At 38.2% G+C, this 12,884-nt stretch overlaps 1 protein-coding gene and 1 long non-coding RNA gene across 9 annotated transcripts in view; one reads left to right on the plus strand and one right to left on the minus strand.

Moving 5' to 3' along the window:
* CADPS2 (calcium dependent secretion activator 2) overlaps nucleotides 1-12,884 on the plus strand; it is a 447,742-nt gene that overhangs the window by 116,026 nt on the left and 318,832 nt on the right. Inside the window, exon 1 of one of the 8 annotated variants that reach the window (XM_072964583.1) lies at nucleotides 2,718-2,948. The exons of 6 other annotated variants lie outside the window; for them this stretch is intronic. In XM_072964583.1, the coding sequence (XP_072820684.1) occupies nucleotides 2,943-2,948 (6 nt within the window). In that variant the 5' untranslated portion in view covers nucleotides 2,718-2,942. Of the gene's footprint in view, nucleotides 1-2,717; nucleotides 2,949-12,884 lie in introns of those variants that run through there. One more of the 8 variants, XM_072964584.1, reaches the window with a different exon arrangement.
* Nucleotides 4,342-4,973, minus strand: LOC140697353 (uncharacterized). The gene is made up of 2 exons (XR_012074312.1): nucleotides 4,891-4,973; nucleotides 4,342-4,777 (listed from the first exon to the last, which is right to left on the minus strand). It is a non-coding gene; the product is annotated as an uncharacterized lncRNA (long non-coding RNA).

The following is a 12,884-nucleotide window of genomic DNA, read 5'->3' on the forward strand; positions in this document are numbered from 1 at the left end:
CAAAGAAACAGTATTACTTACAGAATCAGTCACATGAGAAGACCTATGAGACAGATGTTACCAAGATCAATGAAAAATGCACAAATAAACACAGGAATGTAAATGAAATTTAACTACAGGTAGAATAATTTAAAAATCATAAAATTACTTTGAATTCTGTATTGCCAGTAAATTAGGAAACTTAAATGAAATGATACTTTTGATGGAAAACAAAATTGACTCAGGAAGAAATAGAAAACCTGAATGAACTGTTGTTGCCCGTTAAGATGGTGAAGTGATAATTCACTCTATACTACCAAAAGAGACTAGGCTCAAATAGTTTTACCAAACCTTCAAGGAAAGATAATTTCTAAGAACTGTCTCAGAAATTAGAAAAAGAGAGAAACCTTGTTTGAGGCTAGTATATCTTTGCATAAGACTAAATTTGGAAAATGTAAGAATGGAAAACTAAACACCAGCCTCATTTTACATAGATGCCGAAATCTTTAATAAAATATTAAATTTCAATGATACACATCAGGATGAAGTATGTTTTATTCTACGTGTGAATGACTCAGTATTAGAAAAACTATTGATATCACCTACCACATTAAGAGGTAAAAGAAAAACCATATGATTATATTAGTATAACAGAATGGCATTTACTAAAATTCAGTGGCTGTTTAGGATGGAAAAATCTATTCAGGATAAAAAAGATCATGTCTAGAAACTTCCTGAATGCCAGAAATGTGCAGAAAATAGCATAGTTAATGGCGAGTGAAGATTTCAAAGTCCTTGAAACATCAGGAATAAGACATGATGGCCGCCCTCACTTACTGCTAAACCCAGGCATACCTCCCTTCACTGGGCTTCACTTTACTGCTCTTTGCAGATGTTAACATTTTTTATAAACTGAAGGTTTGTGGCAACCCTGCATGGTGTCAGTCTTTCAGTGCCATTTTTCCGACACCATTTGCTCACTTCGTGTCTCTGTGCCACATTTTGGTACTTTTTTCAATATATCAAACTTTCATTGTATTTATCATGGTCATCTGTGATCAGTGATCTTTGATGTTACTATTGTAATTGTCTTGGGTGTCACAAACCACACCCATGTAAGATGATGAACTTAATTGGTAAGTGTGTGTTCTGTTTCACCAACTGGCCATTCCCTGTCTTGTCTTTTTCCCTCTCTAGGGGTCTCCCTGTTCCCTGAGACACAACAATATTGAAATAAGGCCATTAATAACCCTACAGTGGCTTCTAAGTGTTCAAGTGAAAGGAAGAGTTGCATATCTGTCACTTTAAATCAAAAGCTAGAAATGATCAACTTAGGGAGGAAGGTATGCTTAACACCAAGATAGACTGAAAGCTAGGCCTTTCGCACCTAAGAGTTAGCAAAGCTATAAATTCAAAGGAAAAGTTCTTGAAGGAAATTAAAAGTGCTACTCCAGTAAATCAATCCTTTGTGTGAAAAGAAAGTCAAACAGCTTTGTTACTGATACGGAGAAAATTTGAGTGATCCAGATAGAAGATCAAACTACTCACAACATTCCCTTAAGCCCAAACCTAATCCAGAGTCAGGCCCTAACTCTCTTCAACTCAGTGAAGGCTGAGAGAGGTGAGGAAGCTGCAGACGAAAAGTTTGAAGCCAGCAGAAGTTAGTTCATGAGGTTTAAGGAAAGAAGCCATCTTTATTACATAAAGTGCACGATGAAACAGCACATGCTGATATAGAAGCTGCAGTAAATTATGTAGAAGATCTAGCTAGGATAATTCATGAAGGTAGCTGCACTGAACAACAGATTTCCAGTGTAGACGAAACAACCATCTATATGTGGCTAGTGAGGAGAAGTCAATGCTTGTCTTCAAAGCCTCAAAGGACAGACTGACTCTCTTGTTAGGGGCTAATGCAACTGATGACTTTCATTCTGAAAATCCTGAGCCCTTAAGAATTATGCTAACTCCACTCTGCCTGTGCTCCATAAACGGAACAGCAAAGCCTGGATAACAGCATATCTGTTTACGACATGGTTTACTGAATACGTTGAGCCTACTGCTCAGAAAATTCCTTTGAAAGTATCACTGCTCATTGACAACGCACCTGGTCACCCAAGAGCTTTGGTGGAGATGTGCTATGAAATTACTGTTGTTTTCATACCTGCTAGCACAACGTATATTCTTTAGCCCATGGGTCAAGGGGTAAATTTGACTTTCAAGTCCTACTATCTAAGAAATACCTTTCATAAGGCTATAGCTGCTATAGATTGTGGTTCTTCTGATAGATCTGGACAGAGCCAGTTGAAAACCTTCTGGAAAGTACTCACCATTCCAGATGCCGTTAAGAACATTGATTCAAGGGAAGAGGTCAAAGTATCAACATTAACTGGAAGGTTTTTTATTATTATTATTCTAGTTGACTTACAATATTTCAGGAGTTTGGAAGAAGCTGATTCCAACTCCCATGGATGACTTGGAGGCAGTTCAAAACTTCACTGGAGGAAGTAACTGCGGATGTGGTGGGAACAGCAACAGAACTAGAATTAGCAGTAGAGCCTGAAGATGTGACTGTATGGCTGGTTAAACTTTAATGGATGAGAAGTTGCTTCTTATGGATGAGCAAAGACAGTGGTTTCTTGAGATGGAATCTACTCCTGATGAAGAAGCTGTGAAGATTTTCATAGTGACAACAAAGGATTTGGAACATTACATAAACACAATTGATAAAGCAGCAGCGGAGTTTGACAGATTGACTCCAGTTTTGAAGGAAGTTCTATTGCGGGTAATACGCTGTCGAACAGCACTGCATACTACAGAGAAATCGTTTCTGAGAGGAAGGGTCAATTGACATGGCAAACTTCATTTAAGAAATTGCCACAGCCACCATCCTGATCAGTCAGCAGCCGTCAACACTGAGGCAAAACTCTCCATCAGCAAAAGATTACAACTCACTGGAAGGTCAGATGATGGTTAGTGATTTTTAGTGATAAAGTATTTTTAAGTGAATGTTTATACATTGTTTTTAAGACATAATGCTATTACACACTTACTAGACTACAATATAATGTAAACATAATTGATACATGCACTGGAGAACCAAAAAAATTGTCTGGGCTGGCTTTATTGTGGTCTGAAAACAAACCTGCAGTGTCTCCAAGGTGTGCCTGTATTGTAATGGAAGTCCCAATCAATGTAGTAAGAAAAAGAGCATCATTAAACTTATAAAGATAACCTCCATATTTACAGGTGGTTTATTTTTCACCTAGACAATTTCCAGGGGACCTACAGAGAAACTAGTAAAAGTAATGACTTTAGCAAGTTTGTGTAATTTTTATCCCCCAGACAGAAAGAAATCTGTAGCACTTTTTTAAAATAATAGTAACTTATTAAAACATGGCAGCATGAAAAAATAATTCATTCTCAAAAGCATCACAACTTATAAAGTGCCTCTGAAAAACAAATGCAACCTAATACTGCAAGGTCCCAGTGGAGAAATACTATGAAATAATTACTGAAGAACATAGAAGAGAGATTTTTGTTTCTGAATGGGAAAAGTTTGGTGTCATAAAGATGTCAGTTACCCTCAATTTAGTCAGTAAGTCATTGCAATTACAGCCTCTTGACAGGGGTTTTCCTTTGTTTTATGTCACTTGATAAGCTGATATGGAAATTTATATAGAAAGGCAACGGGTCAGCCATAGCCAAGACTGTATAGAAGAGGAGGAGGAATGACGTGTGACATGGGGAGATACACCCTACCAGCAGTCAGTTATTGAAACTGAGACAGACAGGTGTTAGCAGAGAGGCAAGTAAATAAGCTAGTAGGTCAGAAATAAACCCATGCATAGATAAAAACTTGGTGTGTGTCACAGGTGGCATTATTAGTCTGGGGCAAGTAGTAGACTGACGAACATTGCTAGGATAATTGGCTACCCAGATAGAGTTAAAGATAATACTGGATTCTGTCTTCACTCTCTACACAAATACATTCTGAATATAGTAAATACAAAAATTTGAAAAGCAAAAATTTAGAAGAAAACATAAGAGAACATATAAAGAATAGGACAGGATTTTTTTAAGCGAAAGAAACTACAAATCATAAATAAAAAATGGAAAAATTCTCCTAAATTAAAACAGAAATATTTCATATAACAAGTGAAGCAAAGTGATATCACAAGGCCTATAATTATCATAGACTTAATATCTAAAATGCATACAGAACTCCTACATCTGCATGAAAAGGCAAACAGTTCTTGAACCCATGAGTAAGGGATATAAATAATTCAAGGAATAGGAAGCCTACATAGCCAATAAACTATATTAGTTTCATGGAGCTGCTGTAACAAATTGCAACAAACTGAGTGGCTTGAAACAGCACATTTATTCTCGCACAGTTTGGGAGGCCAGGCATCTGAAATCAAGGTGTAAGCAGGGCTGCACACTCCCTCTGAAAGCTCTGGGGGAGAATCCTTTGAAGCCTCTTCCAGGTTTGGCTGTTGGCATTTTTGCCTTCCTTGGTTTATGACCGCCTCACTCTAATGCTTGCCTTTGGCTTTACGTTGCTTGCTTCTCTTCTGTCGGCCGAATCTTCCCTGTGTCTCTCTTACCAGGACGTTTGTCCATGGATTTGGAGTTACCCGATAGTCTGGGATGATCTCTTCATGTCAAGATTCTCAACTTCATTTGCAAAGACTTCTCCCGAATAAGATAACACTCCCAGGCTCCAGGAATTCGACGTAGACGTGTATTTGGGGGAGTCATTGTTCAACCCAGTACTGTCAAGAAATGGCTAACATCCCTTGTGATCAAGGATATTTAGATTAAAATCATGAAAGACTATGTGTCGTTTTTCAGTTTTGCATATTTGGAAACATTAAACTTGAATAAGGATATAGAGGAATAAGTACTTACATGCTTCTGGCCAAGGTGTAAATCTTTTCAAACACTTTGGTGAGTACTTTGGTGATACCTGTTCAGCTCGAAGATGCCTAGTGCCTATATCCTCTGACCTAGCAGTTGAACTTCCAGGTGTATATATACTGTAGAGAAATTCTAGCACAGGGAAATCTATTCTGGAATGTCTATTGGAACATTGTTCAAAATGTCAAAAAGGTGAAAGGAGCCCAAAATATTCATCCACAGATGAGTGAATAAACATATAGTGTGACACAGTCATATGATAGAATGCTATAAAGGAGTGAATCTCAAAAACAATGGGCAAAAGAGACAAGTTGCTAAATGATTTGTATAGTACAGTTCTATTTATATAAAATTTTGTGACGTGCGGTATAATTTTCTATGTTGTTTATGAATCAATGCACATGAAACTTTCATGGAATCAATACCATGTTCTGGGGTAGGGTTTATCTCTGGGGATTTTAGAAGGATTATTGGTTTGGGGATTGGTATATAAGAACCTTCAAGTATATCTGAAATTTTCCTTAAAAAAATAAGATTAAAAAGCAAACATACTGCACTAGGTTGGTTAGAGTTCCCCCCCAAGTTCAAATCCTCAGAGCCTCGGAGTGTGACTTTATTTGGAAATAGGATTGTTGCAGGTATAATTAGCTAAACTAAGGCGAGGGCATACCAGAGCAGAGTGGGCCCGTAACCTAATATGACTGGTGTGCTTACGGAGAGGAGAAGAGAGACTGAGACACGAGGAAAACACCCTGTGAAGATGAAGACAGAGGCAGACATGGAGGGGCGCGTCCACGAGCGAGGGGCCCAGGGATCTCCGGGAACCACCAGAATGTCGTGGAGAAGCACGGAACAGATTCTCTGAGCCCGCACTGGGAACCAACCCTGCCAGCATCTTGACTTTTCAATGTCTACTCTCCAGAGCTGTGGGGAAGAAAAACTCCTGTTGTTTCAAGTCATCCAGTGTGTGATCCTTTGCTACAACTGCCCGAGGGACTGAATATTAAAGTTGAGATAATAGCTGATGCTTGTTGCAAAACCTCCAACATTACCAATTAATGTCGGGGGCTCACTCAGCATTGAAAAAGTTGCTCTTGTCTGGTATCCAATATGGAAAATAATTACGCATCTGGACCTAGTTATAAAAAACAGAGGCTATGAGACATCAGACATTGGGGTGAAATCTTGGTTCACCTACTTAACCAGCTGTTCAGTGTTTCACAGATTACTTGCTTAGCTTCAGTTTTTTTATTTATAAAGTGGAGATTCTGATAGTATCTACTTCATCGCGTTGTTGTGAGTATTGAATGAGCTAATACATAAAGAGCTAAACACCAGGCATTCGGTAATGACTCAAATTAAAGCTCGCATTGCTGTTAGCAATAGCATTATAAATTACTGTCATTCAACAAATTATAAAAGTACTACACTTGAGATATATCAGCTAGGAGAGTTTGTAAGGACACTACACTAGTCACCTTGGGGATACTTTTACTCCTGTGTTCTAGTTTGCTCTCAGTTTATGCCCCACACCTAGTAGCCCATTTTGCATATATGTATTTTTATTGAGACACGAACATAAAAAACCCCCAAATCTTGAGTAGTTCAAACTCTCCAATTTACTGTGGATTCTTTAGTTAATTATTTCACCTACAGCCCTGTGAATGTTCGGTTTTATTAAATGATAGATAAGTATTAAAGAAGAAAAGAAATTTACCAAAGACTTTATAATTTAAAAAATGAGAGGTAGAAAATCAAGTTAAAAATTTAAGCCACCTGGAAACAATTCAAAAGTGGTAGAGAGGGGATGGATCCGGAGATCGCCATTCTCAGTGAAGGAACCCAGAAAGGGAAAGAAAAATACCATATGATACCACTCTTATGTGAAATCTTAAAAAAAAAAAAAAGACACAAATAAACTTATTTACAAAAGAGAACAGACTCACAGAGATAGAAAACAAACTTATGGTTCCCAGCGGGGAATGTGGGTGGGAAGGGCTAAATTGGGAGTTCGAGATTTGGAGATACTAACTACTATATATATAAAATAGATAAACAACAAGGACCTACTGTTTAGTTCAGGGAACTATATTCAATATTGTACAGTAACCTATAATGGAAAAGAATATGAAAAGGGATGTATGTATGTACATGTATGACTGAAATATCATGCTGTACACCAGAAATTGACAAAACACAGTAAACTGACTATACTTCAAAAAAAAATTGTTGAGAGGATAGGCACAGTGAATTCCACGAATTCCATGTCCACTTTGTACACTTGTAGGTTCAGAGGCTGTCACTCACGTGTATTTTTGGATTAACTGTGTCACTTTTCCTCTTGAATTATATGGAGTATCTGTCATTTCATTTTCCCGCTTGCATAATCCGCTGGTATAATCTCAATCAAATGGGCATCAGAACAACAATAATTCAATGTGAGGTCTTGCCCAGAGCCTAGTTTTTTAATGTGGAGATTACAAACACTTTTGCTTTCTCACCTGATGATAACGTCTTCTTCTTAAGTCTTAAATTAAACTTTGAGTCATTGGTGACATGAATGCTCTTCTTGCAGCCTGACATGGATTACTAATGTAACAATTACTTGGTGAAACAAGGCTCTTTTTCAAGGTGTTGAAAAATATCTTGCCAGGAGAGCCCTAATCAAAAGCTTTACTTTGTTTTCCTCTTATCTGTTTTTATGGGAGGTTTGTGGGTGTGAGGGAACAAAAAAGACATTTTTTTGAAGTGGCATATATATTAAGATGATACTATTCATGATAAGCAAGCTTTAACTGTTTTCATGCATCCTTTGTGAATCATGTAATACTTTCTCTAATGAGCAGTCACTTACTAGTTGTTTAGCTGGAGATGTTAACAGGTATTTGTATAATAGATGAGTAGTTTTTTAAGTGTTATATGTGGAAAAGTGATACTAAATGTTCTATGTCCATATATAGATTTGCTTAGAATTAAAGGATTAAGAAAGTCCTTTAAATACCCTGGCATCCTTCTTATCTAATCAAGTAAGTGACTAAGACCATCATGTAAAGATAATGTTAGTGGTTAATGTTAATGTTAATGTTAACACATATCAGTCTGTGTATGAGCCGAAGTGTTCTAAGTGCTTTAGACTGTGTACATTTTTTCAAATAATCCTCATATGGGTTCTAAAATTTCAGCATTGCTGCGACCCCTATTTTACCAGTAAAGAGATCGGGGCACGTAAAAGCAGGGGATCTGCGCCAGGTTGCAGAGCTAGCGTAAACACGAGGTTCAAATCTGGGCAGCCTGACTTCAGAATGAATTAAACCTGTGAAATTTAACAATTTCTATTCATGAAAACTAATGAGACCTACTATGAAACATGATATAAAACAGATTTGTTTTTAAATTTAAGAATTCAACGGCCCCATGAGCTTCATGAACCTGAATCAAGGATGCTTTGTGATCTCACATGTGCCGTATGGGCTGCTTTATGGTAAATTGGACCAAACATTTCAGGGAAGTTGGCGCTTTGGCTTAGGGTATTGGGACTGTGTGTGAATGAACTGCTTCACGTTTGGGCCGGATTTATCGTCTTACACCGTTCCTGCTGCTTATTTCACGTTACTTAGGGTATTTATCACATCAGAGTTCTTGGCTAAGTTGCAACCTTGAACTCCTGTCTGAATCCTCAGGTACATAGAAAGAAAGATTCATGAGTACAGAAATTGGTTTTTTTTTTCCCCTTTGATCATTGCTCTAGCCTCAGTACCTAGAACTGTGCTCAGAGTGTTTTTGATAAGTATTTGCATGAATGAGAGAAAGAATAGCATGGATATTGTGTAGATGGTTCTTGGATTGTCCTCCTGGAGAAGATGTGAAAAACAGGGTATGTCAGGTTCTTTCTTACATCAGAGAATCACCTGTACTATAAAATCAAATAAGTAATTTCACACACTTCAGTGTACTTAGGCTCTGTAGGAAGACAAAGGGATATAACCAAATCTTACCCTCATAGAGCCTATAATTGAGAATCAAAAAGCCTCTATTAGAGGGAAAAAGTGAATTAATGTAACACCTGCAGAAAAATATCACCAGGCAGTATATCATTTCCTAAGAAAGGATGTAGAAAAATGAAGAAAATGGTGCTTATTTCTTAAAAAGGTACATAGTATTTGACTTATTTTTATTTTAAAATGCATGTGTAGTACATCGTTTTTACTGTAAAACAGAAGTACAAAAGAGACAGCTCATTATAACTCATAATTTGTACTTGGTCAGATGTTTTCTGGGAGTTGCAGGATTTTAAGAGTATCTTACGCTGGGAATAGAAGGCCTTATGGGTTGGTGAGAAAGTTGGTTGCATTTAAAACTTCTTACTTTAACTGTTACTGCTGATACGATGTTAGGGCTTTGAGGCACTGAAATGAGCAAAATTAATCTGATAGTTTTCTCTGGATAATTAGCATTTGGCTTATGACTTGAGACCTATCTATCTATAGACAGATAGATGGATAGATATATTGTTACATAAAAGGTAATTAAAGGAGCATTTTTAATTCAGTAGAATCTAGGTGCTTATATATTAGAAATAGTTGTTACTTTGTGGCTGTATATTACTCCATTTTAATTCCATTTTTCAGATGCAGTGAGGTGGATGGAATTTATTCTTGACTTTTGGAGAGAAAATGTGAGACAGATGGCCTCTGATCCTGTGATATTAAATAAGCCTTTTTCTGGACAACTGTTGTCAAAGTATTTCTTAGCTGAGGGGAGACATGTCAAATCATTGCTCGTTCTTTTTTTTTTTTTTTAATGAATGACCATATAATGCAGAGGTTACCAAAAGCTGCTGATACATCATAATATTTTGCAGAATAAGTGCTTGAAAAGTCAAACATTTGTTGGGGATCCTGAGTAAGCTTTATTGTGCTAGTGTAGGGACAGGGGAGGAAACAGGATTTACAGAAATAAGACGACACTGCTCCTCCCAAGACTGTCTAAATCGAACAGAAGTGCAGACAGACATCTAAGCATCTAACTACACTATATAATATATGGCAAAATTAAATGACTGTCAAATAGGTGCAAAAAGAATGTGTCATAGGAGCAGGTTGCTTTGACTGGAAAGATTGCAAAAGGGAGATTGGCATCAGTCTTGAAGGTTGAGAAAATGTTACTAGGTAGAAAACAGAGCAAAGAGGCTTCACAGAATTGGGAAGGGGAAGGGGGCCCATTTATTGAGCCCCTGCCACGCTGGCAGTGTGCTCGGTGAATTACCAATGTGAAATAGGTCATCTGATACGCACCGTGGCCCCAGGAGGCAGGCATTACTTCCCCATCTTACAGATGACAAAACGGAGGCTCAGCATGCAGAGGCTGGATTTCAAAGCAGGTCTGTCTCACTTAGCCTGTGCTTCAGTATAGCTTCTGTTAGTGTGATGACTCCATATTCCTGTTTTTTAATTCTCTGCTGCCTCCCAGGAGGGATTAAATTACTCCAGTAAAGGAGTAAGGATTTTGCAACATGTGAATTGGAAAAGCATAAGGGATCTCATGTGGGAAAATCTCCTTAATCACCACTGCCCTGCTATTTCTGACTGCTGAGAGCTCACTCAGCGTTAACCTCACTCCATGGGACTGGTCGTAGGAAGGCAAAGCTTATACAGTTCTTTGGTGACCAGTCTGAGAAGGTCTAGAATCTTCTTTAGGGTTTTAGGGCGACTTTGGAATGGCAGAGCTCCAAAAGCAGCCTCCGTGGCCATGTGGTCCTCATCCTCAGTTGTACCGACAGGAGTGGAATAGTCTGTTATGAGAACAAGACAGGTTCTGGTGGTTATTCAGAAGATCTTGCTTTTACTTTTTTCCCCTTTTTTTGAGTATATTGTTTTTTCTCCACCCTTTCAAAAAAAAAATCCATTCTAAATGGTTGAGTTTATATTAAGATGTATTTTGTCCTAGGCTCAAAGAGAGATATAAAACCACCAACTACTGTCCTTTAATCTTGTGTTTGCTTAAGAATGTTTGCGTTTGCCTCTTAACGCAAAGGCTGTGGGGTGAGGTTTTCCCCAAAACTACCAGTAATGAGTTTCTACTCTGTTGATTACCATTCTATCTTCTAACTTGGTAGATTGAATGAGAAGAAAAAGTTGTTTTGAATTGAGTGTTAACGTTTTGTAGACCTTCACTTGAATTCAGAATGTGGAAGAGAGAGTCATTTGTGTAGTTTAGTTTATATCCACGGAAGTTTAAAGGGACTTGGTCACATTCCAGATGCTCATTTATCTTAGCATTCAGGTATGGCTGCCAGAAACTCAGCTTTATGAGTATTAAATTTATGGAAGAATTAAAGGTTGAACTCACTATGCATCTTCTAACTAGTCTATACTCTAACTGAAATGGTCACTCTTATGAAGATAAAACGAAATAGATGAGTTCTTGCATGAATCATTGTAGAGGTTAGAATTCAGAGGATAAGACACTAGAAATTTAATTAACGTTTATTGAGAACCAATGATGTGCTAGGTACTGTACAAGAAGCTGAGTTTTGTAAAAAAGAGTAAGATTTAATCCCAGACTTGGAGATTAATAGAGGAGATCATTTTGTAGCGGGGAGTCTATCAGCTGTTCTGTAATAAACCACTCCAAAACTCAGTGTAGATCAGGGCAGTATATTTTTATAAACTATGAAAAAAAAAAGTAGTATCTGTTACTGCTCAGAAGTCTGGATGGGCTTGGTGATTCTTTAGGTCTTGGCTGGACTCTGGCGTGTCTGTGGTCACTTCGGGATTATGGAGACATCTCTGGTCATCTTGGGGTCTCCCATACGTCTGCCCATCCATAGACTGACATAGGGTGGCCTCAGCTAGGACACCTGCGCTCTCCTCCATAGTGTCTCCCCCTCTGTCGGGCTAGCCTTCTTTGCTGGAGGGCGGCAGGGATCCCAGAGTGAGGGGAAGAGTGCAAGTCCTCCTGAAGCTTAGGCTTGGAACTGGCACATCAGTCATCACTTCCTTGCCAGTCTGTTCACCAACTTGAATCACCAGGCCATCTGGATTCAAAGGGCAAAGAAATAAATCCCTCTCCTGAAGGACCTGCTATGTCACATTGCAAAGGGCATAATCGGGAGGGAAGCAATTGAGGTCACTTTTCAATTAGTGTTCCTTCCGTAGGGACCGTTCCTTCCGAAGGGACAAAGCCTGTGTAAGGTCTTATCTAGTGACAACTGCAGTAGGGGTACAGGAAGCTGTAAGCTTTTGAATTGAAGAAGTTCCCATTTCAGGACTGATAATAGTGGAAAATAAGGCTAGATTGAAGGAAAAGAGGACCAAGCTGGAGTGGCTTACATTGTATTTCTAGAAGCTTGGGTGTTATCCTTTGGATAGAGAGAGGCATAAGGGTTTAGGCAAATAGAAATGCCATTGTAAACTTCATTATTTTCTCTAGGTTGCTCTGACAGCAGGATAAATTAAAGGTGAGCAAAACATTGATGGGAAATTAGGTGCTATTGTAAAATTTTAGACTATGAAATGATTATGAAGATCACACTAAACCAGTATTTATTCAAGTGTGGTAAACCTGGGGTGGGGGTTATGATATTTGTCTGACTTAACTTTACTTAATATGATCATCTCCAGGTCCATCCATATTGCTGCCATTGGCATTATTTCATTCTCTTTTATGGCTGAGTAATATTCCATTGTGTGTGTCTGTGTGTGTGTGTGTGTCTGTGTGTGCGCGCGCGTGTACCACATCTTCTTTATCCAGTCATCTGTTGATGGACACTTAAGGTTGTTTCCATGTCTTGGCTATTGTAAATAGTGCTGCTGCGAACATTGGGGTGCATGTGTTTTTTTGAGCTATAGTTTTCTATGGACATGTGCCCAGGATACAAACCAAAAACAGACTCACGGACATGAAAAACAGACTATGGTTACTATAGGGGAGAGTGAGGAGGGATAAATTAGGGATTGGGGAATTAACAGATACACATTACTATA

The sequence above is a fragment of the Vicugna pacos genome, chromosome 7, assembly GCF_048564905.1.
Source record: "Vicugna pacos chromosome 7, VicPac4, whole genome shotgun sequence".
In the NCBI taxonomy this organism is placed as follows: Eukaryota; Metazoa; Chordata; class Mammalia; order Artiodactyla; family Camelidae; genus Vicugna; species Vicugna pacos.